Source organism: Macrotis lagotis, chromosome 3 (genome assembly GCF_037893015.1).
Source record: "Macrotis lagotis isolate mMagLag1 chromosome 3, bilby.v1.9.chrom.fasta, whole genome shotgun sequence".
Taxonomy (NCBI): Eukaryota; Metazoa; Chordata; class Mammalia; order Peramelemorphia; family Peramelidae; genus Macrotis; species Macrotis lagotis.
In genome coordinates, this window is record NC_133660.1 from 244,575,696 (window position 1) to 244,591,328 (window position 15,633).

At 37.1% G+C, this 15,633-nt stretch overlaps 1 protein-coding gene across 8 annotated transcripts in view; it reads left to right on the plus strand.

Moving 5' to 3' along the window:
* The window catches only part of NAV2 (neuron navigator 2), a 436,581-nt gene that overhangs the window by 137,017 nt on the left and 283,931 nt on the right, over window positions 1–15,633 (plus strand). For 7 of the 8 annotated variants that reach the window (XM_074230361.1, XM_074230362.1, XM_074230365.1 and 4 more), the window contains exon 4: window positions 14,067–14,139. In XM_074230361.1, the coding sequence (XP_074086462.1) occupies window positions 14,067–14,139 (73 nt within the window). The other variant, XM_074230367.1, reaches the window with a different exon arrangement.

The following is a 15,633-nucleotide window of genomic DNA, read 5'->3' on the forward strand; positions in this document are numbered from 1 at the left end:
TTCTTTTTCTTATTTTTTTTAAATTTTATTTATTTAAGGGAATGGAGTTAAGTGACTTGCCCAAGGTCACATAGGCAAATATTACATTTCTGAGACTGCATTTGAACTCAGGTCCTCCTGACTCCAGGGCTGGTGCTCTATCCACTGTGCCACCCAACTGCTCACATTATTATCTTTCTAGATCTTTTGTGAGAACTTTCACATCTGAGAGCCCAGAAACTAGGAGTTCATGTTTTCAGAATAGAAAAGGTTTAGGTAAGTAGTTTCCAAAGCATGGATGCTCCTATGAAATTACCAGTTGTACCTCTGAGGGATTTCTCAGGTATCGATGATTGTTTTTCATGTATATAGTCTTGGACATTTAGTTGGAAAAAAAAAAACTTGAAAGAAAGCATCATGGGACCTGAAGGAAGCTGTAGTATATATTCAATAATCAGTTTTCTATTATTTTCTGATTAGTACTTTTGAATGCATGAAATAAATGAATGAAATTCATTATGTTTGTGAATGAATTAATGAAACAGAAACAATTCCAGGGGTTTCATCTGACTTGAAGAGAAATAACTTTCAGTATCTTTAGGACAGAGATAAAGCATGAGTTATCCTGTGATTCCCTTAATATATGAGAGATTTCTGGAGGAGGAAACTCCCTCTAATAGTGAAGGTCAACACTTTCAGAGTCTTAGCAAGTTTCCTGGTTCACTAATAGCTGAAGCATCCATCAGAGTCAGAACTTGAATCCAGGTATTGCTAGCTTCAAGGCTAATTCTCTATAAAGTCACAGCTGTCTCTAAGTATTTTGAGGGAGAAAAAAATTGTTCTGTTACTGACTTGAGTGGACCTATGCGTTCCTAACTTGAATAGACATCTCCCCTGGTGGAAAGCATCCTTTGGATATTCCCCACAAAGTCCCAGTGACATATGATATATATCCATATCTTGCCCTAAGGGAATGAGTTACTGCACCCACAGCCAGTCATTCCAAGCCCAATGACCTACAATCTTCCCAGGGGCACCAGGAATGTGTGGTCAGATGACATTGGAAGAAGTGCCTGAAATACTTGGACAGCTGAAATACTTCTTCTACAAGTCCCAGGCCTATTTTTATATATGCCCAAACACACACACACACACACACACACACACACACACACACACACACACACACACTTTACTTTTCAAGTGATTACAGAAAATACAGGAAATCATTTAAAATTAAGAGCAAATGCTGATGTTTGACAGTCTTACAGAAAACAAGGCAATCTGTAAATGTTCTTTTGTTTTCCTGTTTGCCAACTAATTTCTGCTTCCTCAGAGCCTGCCCTTGGGCAGTGAACTTAAAATAGTGTTATACTTGGGAGGGTCTTTATAATAATGACAATAACCAGCATCTCTATAGTGATTTAAGGTTATGGTAAGCATTCTAACGAAGCTAAGTGATATAAAGGATTGAGTTAAATTTGGAGGCAGAAAGATCTAGTTCAAATAGGGCATCTCAGGTGTGAACTTGAGCAGGTTACGGGATGGATATCTGTGCCATTTCTGTAAAATGAAAATTATAATGGCACCTATCTCAGAAGGATGAGAAGAAGATAATATTTATAAAGTCCATTGTAAACCATAAAGTACCATAGAATTAATTCCAGTTATTATCATGGTGATGATTTTCATCATCATCATTAACTACTATGCCTAACTAGCTTCCTATCCCTTATTAAATTAAATCTACAGGTCTTGTTGAATTACCATAACTGCAGCTGCTGTTTTGTTGTAGTTACTGTTTGTTTTGTTTGCTTTTTTAATTTCTCCAAATTCCTTCCTTATCTCTACTCATTTGCTCTTTGAGGGAATTCTTGATTTATCCAGAATAGACAAAGAACTAAATTCTATTAAATAAGCCTTTCTTAAGCATCCAGTATATCCTAGGAAGATACTTTCCTAAACATCATAATTGCTGTTCGCAGAGCTATTAAAGTATTTTATCTTTCCATTATCCCAACAAGATGAGAAATAAAGAAGATAAATTTTCTCTTTTAGAAATGGAAAAACTCAAGGTTTTTCCTGTTCCCTAGAATTTTTGGCTTAACTATGTCAGCAGGTAACTTTGGGTCATGTGATAGAGTTCCTTATTGATCCAATTACATACTATGACATTGGTATTACAATTTAGGTATCCACCTTTTTTTAATCTCTCTTGAGGATAAGCCAAGAGGATTGGAATTGGGGAGGCAGAGAAAAGAAGGTCACTCATTCCCTTGAAGTCTAGGTTTGAGGAACACCTCTAGGTGATTTCCAAAGTAAGCACAATTTGGGCAGCTAGGTGGCGTAGTGGATAAAGCACCGGCCTTGGAGTCAGGAGTACGCAGGTTCAAATCCAGTCTCAGACACTTAATAATTACCTAGCCATGTGGCCTTGGGCAAGACACTTAACCCCATTGCCTTGAAAAAAAAACTAAAAAAACAAAACAAAAACTAAGTAAGCACAATTTATGCTTGATCAAAGACTTGCTTGATACCTTCAAAATACATACTTCTATTCATATTTTCCCCCAAAGACCTATGTTTTCTGAACCTTAGAAAAAGGAATATCAAAGTTTTGGACAAAATAATAATCATGGCTAATGCTTATGTGACCCTTGAAAGCTTGCAAAGTATTTCACATATATTAGATTATTTTATATTTACAATAATCCTATGATAGAAGGGCTATAATTATCTGTTTTACAGATGAGAAAAGTTTTGAACTTTCTGACTCCAAGTCTAACATTCTATCTACTACATCATGGTCTTAGGATGTGATCTCTCATGGATGTCGGGCTTGCATTTCAGTAACAGAAAGTATCTTTTCCAAATATATCAATACATATATGTGAGTATGTGAGTACATACATATACATTCATTTTATATTTATATTTATATATATATATATACATATATATATATATTTATCCTGATAGGTTCTCCATTTAATTTGAGTGTATATTTTTTTCTACAATCATAATCCAGTCTCACCTTCTTATCTTGTGGGAGTCCTACCCAAATATTTCTCCCACATTCTTTATAAAGGATCTTTCTCTGTTCCTGTAAATATTTTATGGATATCAGGATAATATACTTTAGCTGTCTAGCTGTATAGGGAACCACCCTCCCCCTCAAATCTCCATTTTATCTGCAGTTACTCTGCCTTGCCCCAATCCTGTTTGTAATGCAGCTCTGATTCAGTCTTCAATCTTTCTTTCTGATGAAATAACAAATATCCAAAATAGTGCCTATGTAGTGGGGCAGGGTTACAATAACTGGCTAAGCTGAAGAAAATCTTTTCCTGATGAACCAGCAACAGGACCTGTCTATTCTGGGGATACTACATCTTTTATTACTATTCTGCAAACCTCCAGGAATAAATCCTGTTCAATCTAGGGGTACCCCTTACCCAATCATCTTTTGCCTTAATTGAAACTTACATAAGCCTTGTCCTTTTGTTTCTTCCCCAGAATCTGTGCTCATATGGATGAATTCAATAGACCCTCATTTGTTCCTAAATTTTTGGTTTTGGTTCTGGTTCTGGTTTGTTCTGACACCACCCTTTTTACCCACAACTATTATCTGAGCTGCCCATTTCTGTTTTCAACCATTAAAGTCCTTGATGATCTTTTCTCATCATTTTTCCCATGCAAATCATTGAAAGTGGCAGGTTGCTTTTTGCTCTCTATGAATCTTTCCACTCAAGTTTTTTATTCCTCTGAAATCATGATGGTCCATAATTTATAATCACCCTGGAAGAATGCCAGTCTTTAAAAGTTGCTCTGTTGAACTATACTTATAGTCTGGATGATTATTCTACTCATCAGAAGTGTGATCTTGGGAAAGTCACTCAACCATCCTTACTGAACCTTAAGTTCCTTATCTGTAAAGTGAGAACTTGGACTAATAATCTCTTAAGCATAGTCCCTTCCAGGTCACAAATATTTTTTGATTTTATGAGCACATTCTAAGTATGAGAGATAGCCCATGTGAATACATAAAACAAGAGATGAAAAAAAAGATTAGAAAGAAATGTAAAGTATGTGAAGGAGAATGGTCACACAGTGAATAGGGTGCAGTGTTTGGAATCAGCAAGACTCATCTTTTTTGCAAATCTGACCCCAGACACATATTAGGTGTGTGACTCTGGGTAAATCACTTAACTCCATTTACCTCAATTTCCTCATCTGTAAAATGAACTGGAGGAGGAAATGGCAAACCACTCTAGTATCTTTGACCCTCTCCCCCAAAATAGCACCCAAGTGAGGTCATGAAGAATCAAATTCAACTGAAATGACTGAACAGCCTGGAAAGGGAAATTGAAGGCAAATTGTAAAAGGTCTTCAATGCCAGGCAAAGGAGTTTGTATTTCATTGAAAAGCAAAATTAGCCCTGAAAGTTTCAGGGAATGAAGCCTGGATGAAAGCTGGTGGTGCTGTTGACAGGAATATGAATGCTTGGAAGAGAGTTAGATTTTAGGGAAAAGATAATGATAAATGACTTAATGTCACTTTGTATGGAAGTTACTAATGGAATCTTCTAGGGATATCTGACCCTGCACTGTTTAACATTCTTATCAGACACTTGGATGAAGGCAAGGATGATATGCTTATAAAATTTCTAAATGGTCCAGAGTGAGAAAGGATAGCTAACATTAAGTGACAGATTTGGGATCCAGAAAGATCTTAAAAGACTAGAATTTGTAACTGAATTTTTTTTTACTTTTTCTCTAGAGACTTTCACTGAAAGATGTTCTGGAATTTTTAGGAGAAATAATAGTTGAGAACAAAATGATCTAGACTTGATCATCTCAGGAAAAACCTGAGTAGAAACATGAGACAAAAAATTATTTGTAGAAAGGACTCCCTACCTCCAAATGAGCAAAGAGTTCTGGACCATGGTGATATACTAATTGAAATTGGAGTGCTAAGTCTTAGGGGTTCTATAAACTTTTACCCTAGGATATCAGTGGTTAAATTAGTTTGGAATGTGGAGAGGATAAAATTTAACTGCATGAGCCTCTCCCCAATTTTCTTTCTCTTCTCTCTCTCTCTCTCTCTCTCTCTCTCTCTCTCTCTCTCTCTCTCTCTCTCAAACATACACACATACTATTCCCTCTTTCTCTTTCTCTCCACATATACATATATGAACATAAACATACATATATACATATTATACACACACACACATACACACACTTGCTTCCCTAACCTTCTCTTCCTATTGGGTCTAGAAGGGGAGAATTAAACATAGCATTAGAAAAAAATATCTCTGACAGAACCAAAATAAAATTAACACTAATTTTTGGTTTGGAGTGGGAGTGGAGCAAATCTATCTTTAATATAATTATGATTTCAAGACCTATTCTATCTAAGATGTGGTCCCCCACCCTACGTATGCTCTCCATTTTAGGGGTAAATATAGAACCGAGAAAAGAATAGAAAACTTGAGATCCTAGGTGGTCTGAGGCAGGATGAAAAAAGTCACCAAAGGAGTTAGAATTAGTCTTGTTTTCAAATATCTTTTTTCTTCTTTTTTAATCTCTTGAGATTTCTTTCTTCTTTTTTTTTATTGCTCTATGTGAATCTAGCTGTTAACAGCAGCAATGGCGAAACATAAATTTTTGAGAAAAAAATTTAAAACAACATCTTGGAAAGCCAAAATTCTAAACTTTATGATGAAAATTTTAATGGATAAATTTGCTGGGGGCAGGCACGTTGCATAAAGAAGAGGAAGAAACAGACCCCCTTCTCCCATCCCCAATAGAAATTTTTGAACCTTTTCCAGTTCTCCATTTCCCAAATCTTTAAAACTTACACATTGAAAAATGGAGCCAGAGAGGACCCTCATTTCTAAATTTTGTAGCCCTTTGGTCTCTTCCACATGACCAAATGAGATTTCTGCTGTGGTACTCCCTGTATAAGACCAAATTCCACAATGAATAGAGAGTTGGACATAAGAGTCACTAAGAATGGAACAGAAAGAGTTCAGATCTTGTCTTAGACATTTGTTAGCTGTGTCATTCTGGGCATCATTTAACCTCTGCTTTCCTCCATTTCCAAATGTGTAAATGGATATAATGAACACAAGATTGTGGTGAGAATCACCTAAAAGTAACATGTAAATGCTTTGCAAACCCTAAAACCCTATATAAATTTTACTTAGTATTTGTAACTTAAGCAGACTTTGGTCCACTGAAGTGGAGTGACTTGGGGATACTGAGGCTCCCAAGGGCATCCCTAGTGCTTAGATGTCTACTGTCTGAAATTTTAGAGATTCATTCCTTTGGACCCTGTCTTTTGAAAGGAAGTTACCTCTGGAGTATGTTAGGGTAGGTGGAAATGGGGGGGGGGGTTGGTACATGTATCAGATATTAACCAAATTCACAGGAAAGTACAATTTAGTTATCAGAATAAAAATTTAATAATGCATGTTAGGTGTGGAGTTGGAGAGGATAAGAAGGGATGTTGAAAGAATGGAAGAGAAAAGAAAAAGAACTGGAGAGTGAGGAAAGCTTCCTACATCTTTATACCAGGACAAGAGTATACCCATCTATATGACAGGCCCTTGTTATGTTGTGGGGAAGCAAACTTGAGATCCATATTCTGTATCATAAGGGGCCCCTGCTCTGATCTAGAATAGAAGCCCAATGTTCCACAGGCTAAACCAAACTGAGTGTCTCAGTCTCCTGGGGTTTGCATCTGAAATAAACAGACTGCCCTGACGAGACAGACATTTGGAAGGGCATTGCTCCAAACTCATTTTACTATTTTTGTTTGGTTTCATGGTGGGGTTTTTATTTTTTTGTTTCTTAATTTTTTTTAAGAAAGGGTGGAAGCAAACCAACCACGAGCAGTGGGATGGATGTTTTTAGACACAAAGCCAAAATTCCTAACATTGTCTTGCCACAATGGATTTCCTTTTGCTACCACCCAGTTCAACCAGGAATTTACAGAAGATACCCTAGAAATAGGAAAGGGAATGAGAGACTGAGGAGTGATCCCCACCACTAAAAAACCTAGGTGTTGGGGAGGACCTATCATGGTCCTATTGGCAGAGTCAGTCAATGAACATTAAGTGCTTACTGTATACCAGGAAGGCAAGGGGGAGGGAGAGGGGAGAAACCCTCTCCCCTTAAAGAAAACACCTCACATCATAACAAAGATCTATTAGAATAGCCCTTTCACCCCCCTGTTATTAGTCATTGTCATCAAATAGCAAACCCAAAGTTACATCCCAACTGTCAGCAAGTCCCATAATCTGGAAGAGTATTAAATTTGGAACTAAAGGTCCCAGGGTTAGATCTTTCTCCCCATATGACCTTGGCTAAATCACTTCTCTTCTCAGAAATCAGTTTCTTTATCTGTAAATGCCAAATGAGAGATTCCAATGAATGATCTCCAAGGCTTGTTCTTACTTTAACATTCCATGATCTGGAAAGATTCAGGTACAATCTTTCACCAGTTCACAACACAATATGTTTCTTTTTATTCTCATGTGTTGAGACATAATAGCCGACCTTTCAATAATACTTTAAGATGTGAAGAATATTTTATAGACATTCCATTTCAACCCTTTGAAATTTCTCATTTCTTTCAAAGATCATCCTCACATTCTCCACTTTTCCTCCATCCTCACAACTTTCTTGATCTCCCCACATGATAATGTTTCCCCCTCTACATTATCTTGGGTGTTCTTAGGTGTATAAATCACTTTGTAATATTAGCTAACATTTACATAGAATTTTAAAATTTGCCAAGTTCCTTACAAATATCATCTTAGTTGATTCTCACAACATCTTTAGGAGGTAGGTACTATTATTATCATCCTCATTTTACAGATGAGGATACCAAGGCAGACAGGGATTAAGTAACATGCCCAAGGTCACACAGCTGGTAAATGTCTAAGGTTGGATTTGAATAGGACTTCCTAATTCCTGACTGGGTCCTCTATCCACTGCAATACCTAGATTTTAAGCTTCTTGTGGATTGTGCCAGTTTCTTTTTTTTCTTTTGTTTTCTTTTCTTTCTCTCTCTCTCTTTTTCTTTCTTCTTTCTTTTTCTTTCCATTTGTCCTTCCTCCTTCCCTCCTCCTTCCTTCCCTCCCTCCCTTCTTCCTTCCCTCCCTCCCTTCCTTCCTTTCTCTCTTTTTTCTTTCTCTTTCTTTCCCTCTTTCTTAATTCTTTCTATTGCCAGAGCCTTCCACAGTGCCAGACATATCATCAGTGCTTAATAAATTCTTCTTACCTGATTTATTGAGCCAGCTTTCAGTCTCCCCATTTTACAGATGGGGATTCTGAGGCATTGATTAAGAAGCTTGCCTATAGTTTCCCAGTTGGCAAGTGCTAGAAGCAATATTTGATCCTAGAAATTAGTTGCCTGTCTCCTAGTCTAGCATTCTTTTCTGCTCTATATGGTAAGGTCTCTCTGAAAAAGAATGCTCAAGGTGACAGCTACTTTTCTCCCTCCCATCTTTTACCTACTGATTCCCTGAAAATTCATAATCTGTAGTCAGAGATTCAGGTACCCTGGGTCCTGTGAATAGCAATCATTTGCATTAAAATCCTTTCCATGAGCTTTGCACTCAGCCTTCATTGGTATTTAGAGAAAAATGATACCATGGCAACGGCCACAACAGATGGTGGTGGATCCGTCTCTAAGCTACCAAGGAGATATACAGGAGTGTTTCCCACTTTTGCATGTTTTATAATATCCAGAGGCCTGGGACAATCTTAGACTCACTGACTCATGTTTCAAGGGCGGATCTTTTCATTTTATCTTTCCTACAGCAAATTTTAAAGATTCTTCCCAATCTTATTCCTGTCTCTGGTTGATTTCTGATGATCCATAATGACTACACAAGGTGGAGCCTTGGTTGTATTTATTCTTTCCGGATTTCCTTGGTAAGATGAAGTTAAAATAAAACTTTGAACTTTTGATGTAAGATCACAAACTCACCCAAAGGGAAAGGTCTTCATTCTTTGTGGACACCTTCCCAAAGCATTTATTTACTACTCATTTCTCTATTGGGATCTATGCCAAGATAGTCTCTGGAGAACCTACAATCTTTGGAAAAAGTGCTAGAGGTTACTCTTGCTGCTTCCCATCTCCCCTACATCCACCTTTTCCATATTAATCTTGACTTATACTTCAGGTGTCAGCACCCTAATTGCTTAGGACACTCCTAATCCAATGTGGCATATCTCTGGGTCTGCCCTCAGAAAGATTTTTGCATATGAGAAAAGCTTTCTGTTTGCTTCTTCTATGCCCATAGTTAATGTGCCTTCTCCTCAGCCAGTGCATTTCTTGGAATCCTTTGGATTGTTAGGCTTTGTACAAATTTTTTAGCTAATTTTGGAAAGTGGTTTATATTGGCAGCTGAGTGTTAATGAACAACTATGGTCATATTTACATACTTTGCTGGTTAAGAGTCTCTTCATTAGTTCCGTTTCTCAACTTTAAACCTAGATGCCATCTCACACTTTATCTGGATCACATATGACTTATGGCCCCAATAAATAACAACACTAGGATTTCTCTATGCTGTAATTAGTACATGATGCTGGCCACTTTGGATGTTTTCCTGACAGATTTGAGAATTGTGCAATGTTAACCATAAATTCAAATGGATTGTTTACCTGTACAGTATTTGGGAAAAAACCTTGAAATGAATTTTAATTTGTAGGGAGACTGGATCAAAGGAGACCTTGCCCCGTCTGATCTCATTCCAAATGAAGCTAGGAGTTTTGAATCAACATCTGATCCTTCTCTGTTCCTTAGCCCAGACTTCTTCCTGGGGTATAGATGAAAAGAGTGCTCTCACCAGTTTTGTCAGAGATGATTTTGCATTTAATGGAATGTTATTAAAAAGTACACTTTAGTTTTGAGGAATGTTTTTGGACACCTTCTGTGAGCAGTGAAGTCACTGTAGGAAAAAGAATCAAGGAAATAAATGGTGTTTTGAGTACATAGCCTTAAAAAAAGAAAAAAAAACATATTCTCTTCTAAGATTCAATTATTTAATATTTTTAATTTTTACAGTGATTCTATTCAGTGCCTTTCATCTCCAAACCAAGAGAAATAGTGATGAGTATTCTGTTGTCTAATTGCCATTATCTCTGGTTAAATAGTTTAAATAAGCTCCAGAAGGAATGGATCTTGTCATTGGATACCTATATAGATTTCTGATGGAAATATACAGATAGCTTATGTGTGCCTTCAAAAATTGGTAAAGCTGAGCAGGAATGGAGGTCATTATAAGGAATATTTGACTTGGAGAGAAGCTAAAATCCTATGAAGAATCATCAAGTAATTTAAGGAATATTTATTAGACTGAGAGACAGTTAAACTGGGTGAGCGGTTATTTGACACAGTGGATAAAATGCAGCGTCTGAAGTCAGGAAGAATCTTCTTAAGTTCAAATCTGATCTCAGACACTTATTAGCTATGTGACCACGGACACATCATTTAACTTTGTTTGCCTCAGTTTCCTCATCTGTAAAATGAGATGAAGAAGGAAAAGGCAAATCACTCTAGTATCTCTGCCAAGAAAACCCCAAATGGGGCTGTGAAAAATTAGACACAATGTAAATATTCCCTTTTATACAGGATCTAACAATCCTGGAGATAGGTACTAATTATTATCCCATTTTACAGATGCAACCTGATCCAGATTGTGGTTAAATCACCTGCTCAGGGTTACACAGCTAGTAAATGTCTAAGCCAGGGTGCACTGTGCCACCTCACTTCCATTTCAGATACCTGAAATGAAAGATAGGGAAATGCTTGAACTCTTTGAAATGGGGGAAGGAGGAACTACTGAGATTCATAGTTCTAAATCAGAATTTTGTTCTTGATATATTTGAGGACAAAATTAAAATTTTTTTTCAATTAAACATTTTTTTCCTTCCTCTAATCCTTGTCCCCACCAAGGGAAAAAGGAGATGGGAGGGTATTTTTGTAAGAAATATGCATGGTCAGATAAACCTCTACATTAATTGCATTCAAAAATGTATGCCTTAAAAATAAATAAAGATGTATTTCTCATTCTACATAATTAATTTATCACCTCTCAGGAATATGCTAACATTCTTCATCATTATTCTTCCAGAATCATGGCTGGTCATTGCCTTCATCAGAAATATCAAGTGTTTCAAAATTCATTCTAACATTGAATAATTATAACAGTGCTTTTATTATAATGTAGAATATTCTCCTGGTTCTACTCACTTAACTCTACATCACTTCATATATCTTCCCACATTTCTCTAAAATTTGGTTTGATCATAGCATTTAAGATCCTAGAGTTCAGGACCAAAAGTATGAAATAAATATCCAAGATTTTCCTTTATTGTCATTTGTCTTTAGAAGTTGACATTGAATTGAAACAAGGCAGAAATTCTGGTTATTTTCAAGAGGATTTTGACTTCTTTTAGTTTCCCCTGCCCCAATTTTTTTTTCTTGGTCAGTGTCCCAGTGGAAGATTACTCCAGAACACCCATTAGAGTCTTTTCTTGTTCCTTCTCATCTTGTCTCATCACTTCTCTTCTTTATCATGTAGGCATAGGTGAGGAGAATGGCTGTAAGAAATTGTAGCAAGTGCCTCATCATTTCAGTGGTGAGGAGATAGAAAGAGGGAGAAGGGTAAAAATTTTGCAAAAATGGGGAGAGAATTGGAGTGATTTTCTTTCTAGTGAATAGATGCTAACTTCTTTTTTGCATTTCATTCATTTCTGTCTGTTCTCAAGATGACATTGACCTTGTAAGACATTGTACATTGTAAGATCAGGGTTTATTTAAGGTGCATCAGAGGTGGAAGCAGTTGTAATTGCTGCCAACAATATCATATACTAAGCATATGGTAATGGAACAATGCCATAATTGGAGCCTTTTTTTTAGTTTTTGTAAGGTAATGGGGTGAAGTGGCTTGCCCAAGGCCACACAGCTCAGTAATTATTAAGTGTCTGAGGCCAGATTTGAACTCATGTAGTCCTGACTACAAGGCCAGTGCTCTATCCACTTTACCACCTAGCCACCCAATTGTAGCCTTTTAAATGGGTATAAAGATTTAGTGAGTTCTCCATTCATTTGATGAATGGAACTTGTGACTTTCTTGATATAGGGAACTCCCAGATAAGAAGACTCACTGTTCTGATATAGCTCAGTACCTTCTCTGCAAGTTATTTCATTAGAGAAAGAGCTGCCCAAATCACTAAGCAAAAAATTGAATTCTCAGGGTCATACAGCCAGGATATGTTGGAGGTCAGCCTTGACCTTGGGTTTTCCTAGCTGTCTGTCAGACCAACTCTCTAGGTACTGTACCTTCTAATTGAAAACATTTTAAATTGCTTTCTTGTTTTCAGTGTAGAAGAGGTGACCCTAAGCTCAGGTCTATATAATCCAGAGAAGAAGGGTAGAAATGTGAAGAATTCTCTGTTGCACTGCCTGCAAAAGAGAATAATTAAAAATTGCACCAGGAGAGTTACTTACACTTCTGTTGTAAACAATAATCTTTTGTTAGTTCATATGAAACTCTATGAATTGATGGCTGGTCTCAGTTCAGGAAAATAGTGACTGAGTCTGGGTGTGAATATCAAAACATTCTGTTGCAAACTGCCAAAAGCATTCATTTCCTTATGAATCTCAATGACTTTACTCAATAACTCATATTTGCATGGTTTACAGAGAGTTTTTTAATTTCCAGTTATTTATTTTTTCTTTCTATAAATATTTTATTTATTTTTCCAACTATATACAGTGGTAGTTTTTAACCACTCAGTTTTTTTGGCAAGGTTTAGAGTTTTATAATTTTTCTCCCCCCCCCCCCCCGACAGAAAGCAATCTAATATAGGCTCTACATTTGGTTTACATAGAGATTTATCATATTTTGATTCAAGAATATTCTAAATAGCTCTGTGTGATACATAAGTGATATGATCTCTATTTAAAAAGAACAAGATATTAAGAGGTTTGCCAGACCTTATAGCTAGCAAATGGTCAAGTCTGGCTTGACCACTACATTCCAGTGGCTCACCTCAAGGTAGAGCATCTTTCTTTATAATAATCATAAACCTTAACAATTGAAGTGTAAACAAGATCTATATCAATGAATGTGTTAATTCTTCTTCCTGCTGCTGTCCATTAGCATGTGTTTGAGCTTTAGCTATGATATCAGCCCTCCTAGGATCTGAGAGCATTTGAGAAGCTCCTGCCCTTTTGCTAGTGGGTCCCTGTTTGATAGGGTGAGGGAGCAGCAAGACAGATGGGCATGAGAAATTGTAGCCCTCCCCAGTCATCTGCAATGCCTGCTATTCTGGGAATTTTGTGAGTAAACATTGCCTAGATACCAGCTGCAACCTCCAGTTACCATTTTTACATTTCACTGCCTATCTCAGTGACTGGAAATTTCTGCCAACACAGGCTAGTGGACTAATCTTTCCTCACTTCCAACTTATTTGGCAACTTAGCACTTTTTCAGGACCATACTGGAGACAATGGTCAAGTCAAGGTTGCCAGTTCTATACTGGTTATTGTTGGCATCCTGGAGAGATGGAGGGCTGCTACTCTGGGAATCTAGTGGTTGGCATGTTAGGTAACCTTTTCCTATGTAAGTATAAACAAAGAGCAGTTGTTGACCTGCATCTATGGATTAGGAGGGTTGTTTGTTTAATATTGGTACACTTTCTTTGTTAAGAATCCAAGCTACTGGGTGGCTAGGTGGTACAGTGGATAGCCCGCCAGCCCTGGAGTCAGGAGTACTTGAGTTCAAATCCGGACTCAGACACTTAATAATTACCTAGCTGTGTGGCCTTGGACAAGCCACCTAACCCCATTTGCCTTGCAAAATCCTGAATGAATGAATGAATGAATGAATGAATGAAAGAATCCAAGCTAATAAAAATAATTTAATTTTAAAAAAAAGAATCCAAGCTAGTGTATGAAGGACTCTTTTCTGTTGAAGCTCTGGGCAAAATGTGATGCCAGGTGATACTGGAGGAAGGCAAACTTTTATTGAATGTCTATTCTCTGTTGTTTTTCTCCCCTAGATTGAAAACATAGATGCCTGTCTGAATTTCCTGGCAGCTAAGGGGATAAACATACAGGGTCTGTCTGCAGAAGGTGAGTCAGAATTGTCATTATTAAAAATCCATTTTATTGATTGGAAATGTACCCACCCTGACCCTTGTTGAAAATGGTGTTGATAGAATTCATAGGATTTGTGAGCTGTCCAGGTTCTGATTTTCCTTCAATCAAAGTGATGGCAGAATGGGAAAATATGTATTTCAATTTTGATGTTAACTTTTTTAAAAACAATCATAAAAAAAAAATCACTGGAAGACTGAAAGCAGCATTAACCATCCCAGGAAAGTTGTCAATTCCTGGCAAAATAGGCTGAGCAGGAAGTAGTGAACTAATTTGGAGGATCACAGAATCAAAGGTTTAGAATTGACCTAGCATGGGACAAATATGTCTTTTTGTTGCATGTTCACCTGTTGTTCACACAATTCTGTTAATTATAAGATTAAGCTCCTACTACAAAATAAACTCAGAATCTTACAATTCCCAGGGATATAAATGAAGAAATGACCCTCTCTCTCTCTCTCTCTCTCTATCTTCCCTTCCATTACAAAAATAAGTAATTTTATTTGGTCTTTTGAAAATGGCACGTTACCTTAATGAGATACAACATTTTTTTAAAATCTTGATTAGTTTTTAATTAACTTTAATCAGCTGGCTAATTAGCACATTAGTGTAAGCTAATGACTTGTGGTTAAATTAGTTATCGGTTGAGGGATGACTGGCCAGAATTTTCACCTTCACTGAACCAGAGAACCATGAAAACCATCACTTTCCCTTGTGTTTACAAATAGGAGCAGCTGCCAGTTTCTGAAGCTGCCCTAGGCCACTGCCAACTCCCCAAACTCATTATGTCACACCTGTCTCTAGTTTTCACCAGACAGGTAATTTGATTTGGAATTCAGGCGATGATGCCTTTTCTCATTGAGGCCGCCTTCCTGAAGTGATGAGTGTCAGCATCTTCTGGGGATCATAAAGAGTGGAATAGAAAGGGATCAGTAGATGGAAATAGTTGAATGGAATGTAGTTTCTGGTAAGTGTGCAAACACTGAATTCCTATTGGGGAGTACCTATTGCCTTGCCCTTCTGTTATGTGTTCAATGTTCTTCTAGATTGGGATACAGTATCATGAGACCTAAGCCACTTGGCATGTGTGGGACATGTGTTTGTAAGGCAGAGACTGGATGAAATGAAAATTCCCTTTCAGAGTAACATATTATTTCCTCCTTCTAAAAGCAGATGTTTTGTTAATGCATGGGGTAGGAGGGGGAGGATTTTTGTCAGCATATTTTCTTCAAAGTAACTCAGACTGATTTATCATTGTCTTGGATTTGGGGGGCTAATTTCAGAGGCTGGAGAGGTGATTCTGTCCTATCCATTCCCTTACAAGTAGCAGTAAATGCTCTCTAACTTGGTAGTTATATGCCAGGGAAAGCAGATCCTAACTTTCCTATCCAAGTGGATTTTATTGAAGTTATTAGAAAAATTTTTGTAATAGGATCAATAAGTCATGCTTCATGTAGAAGTCTACACCTA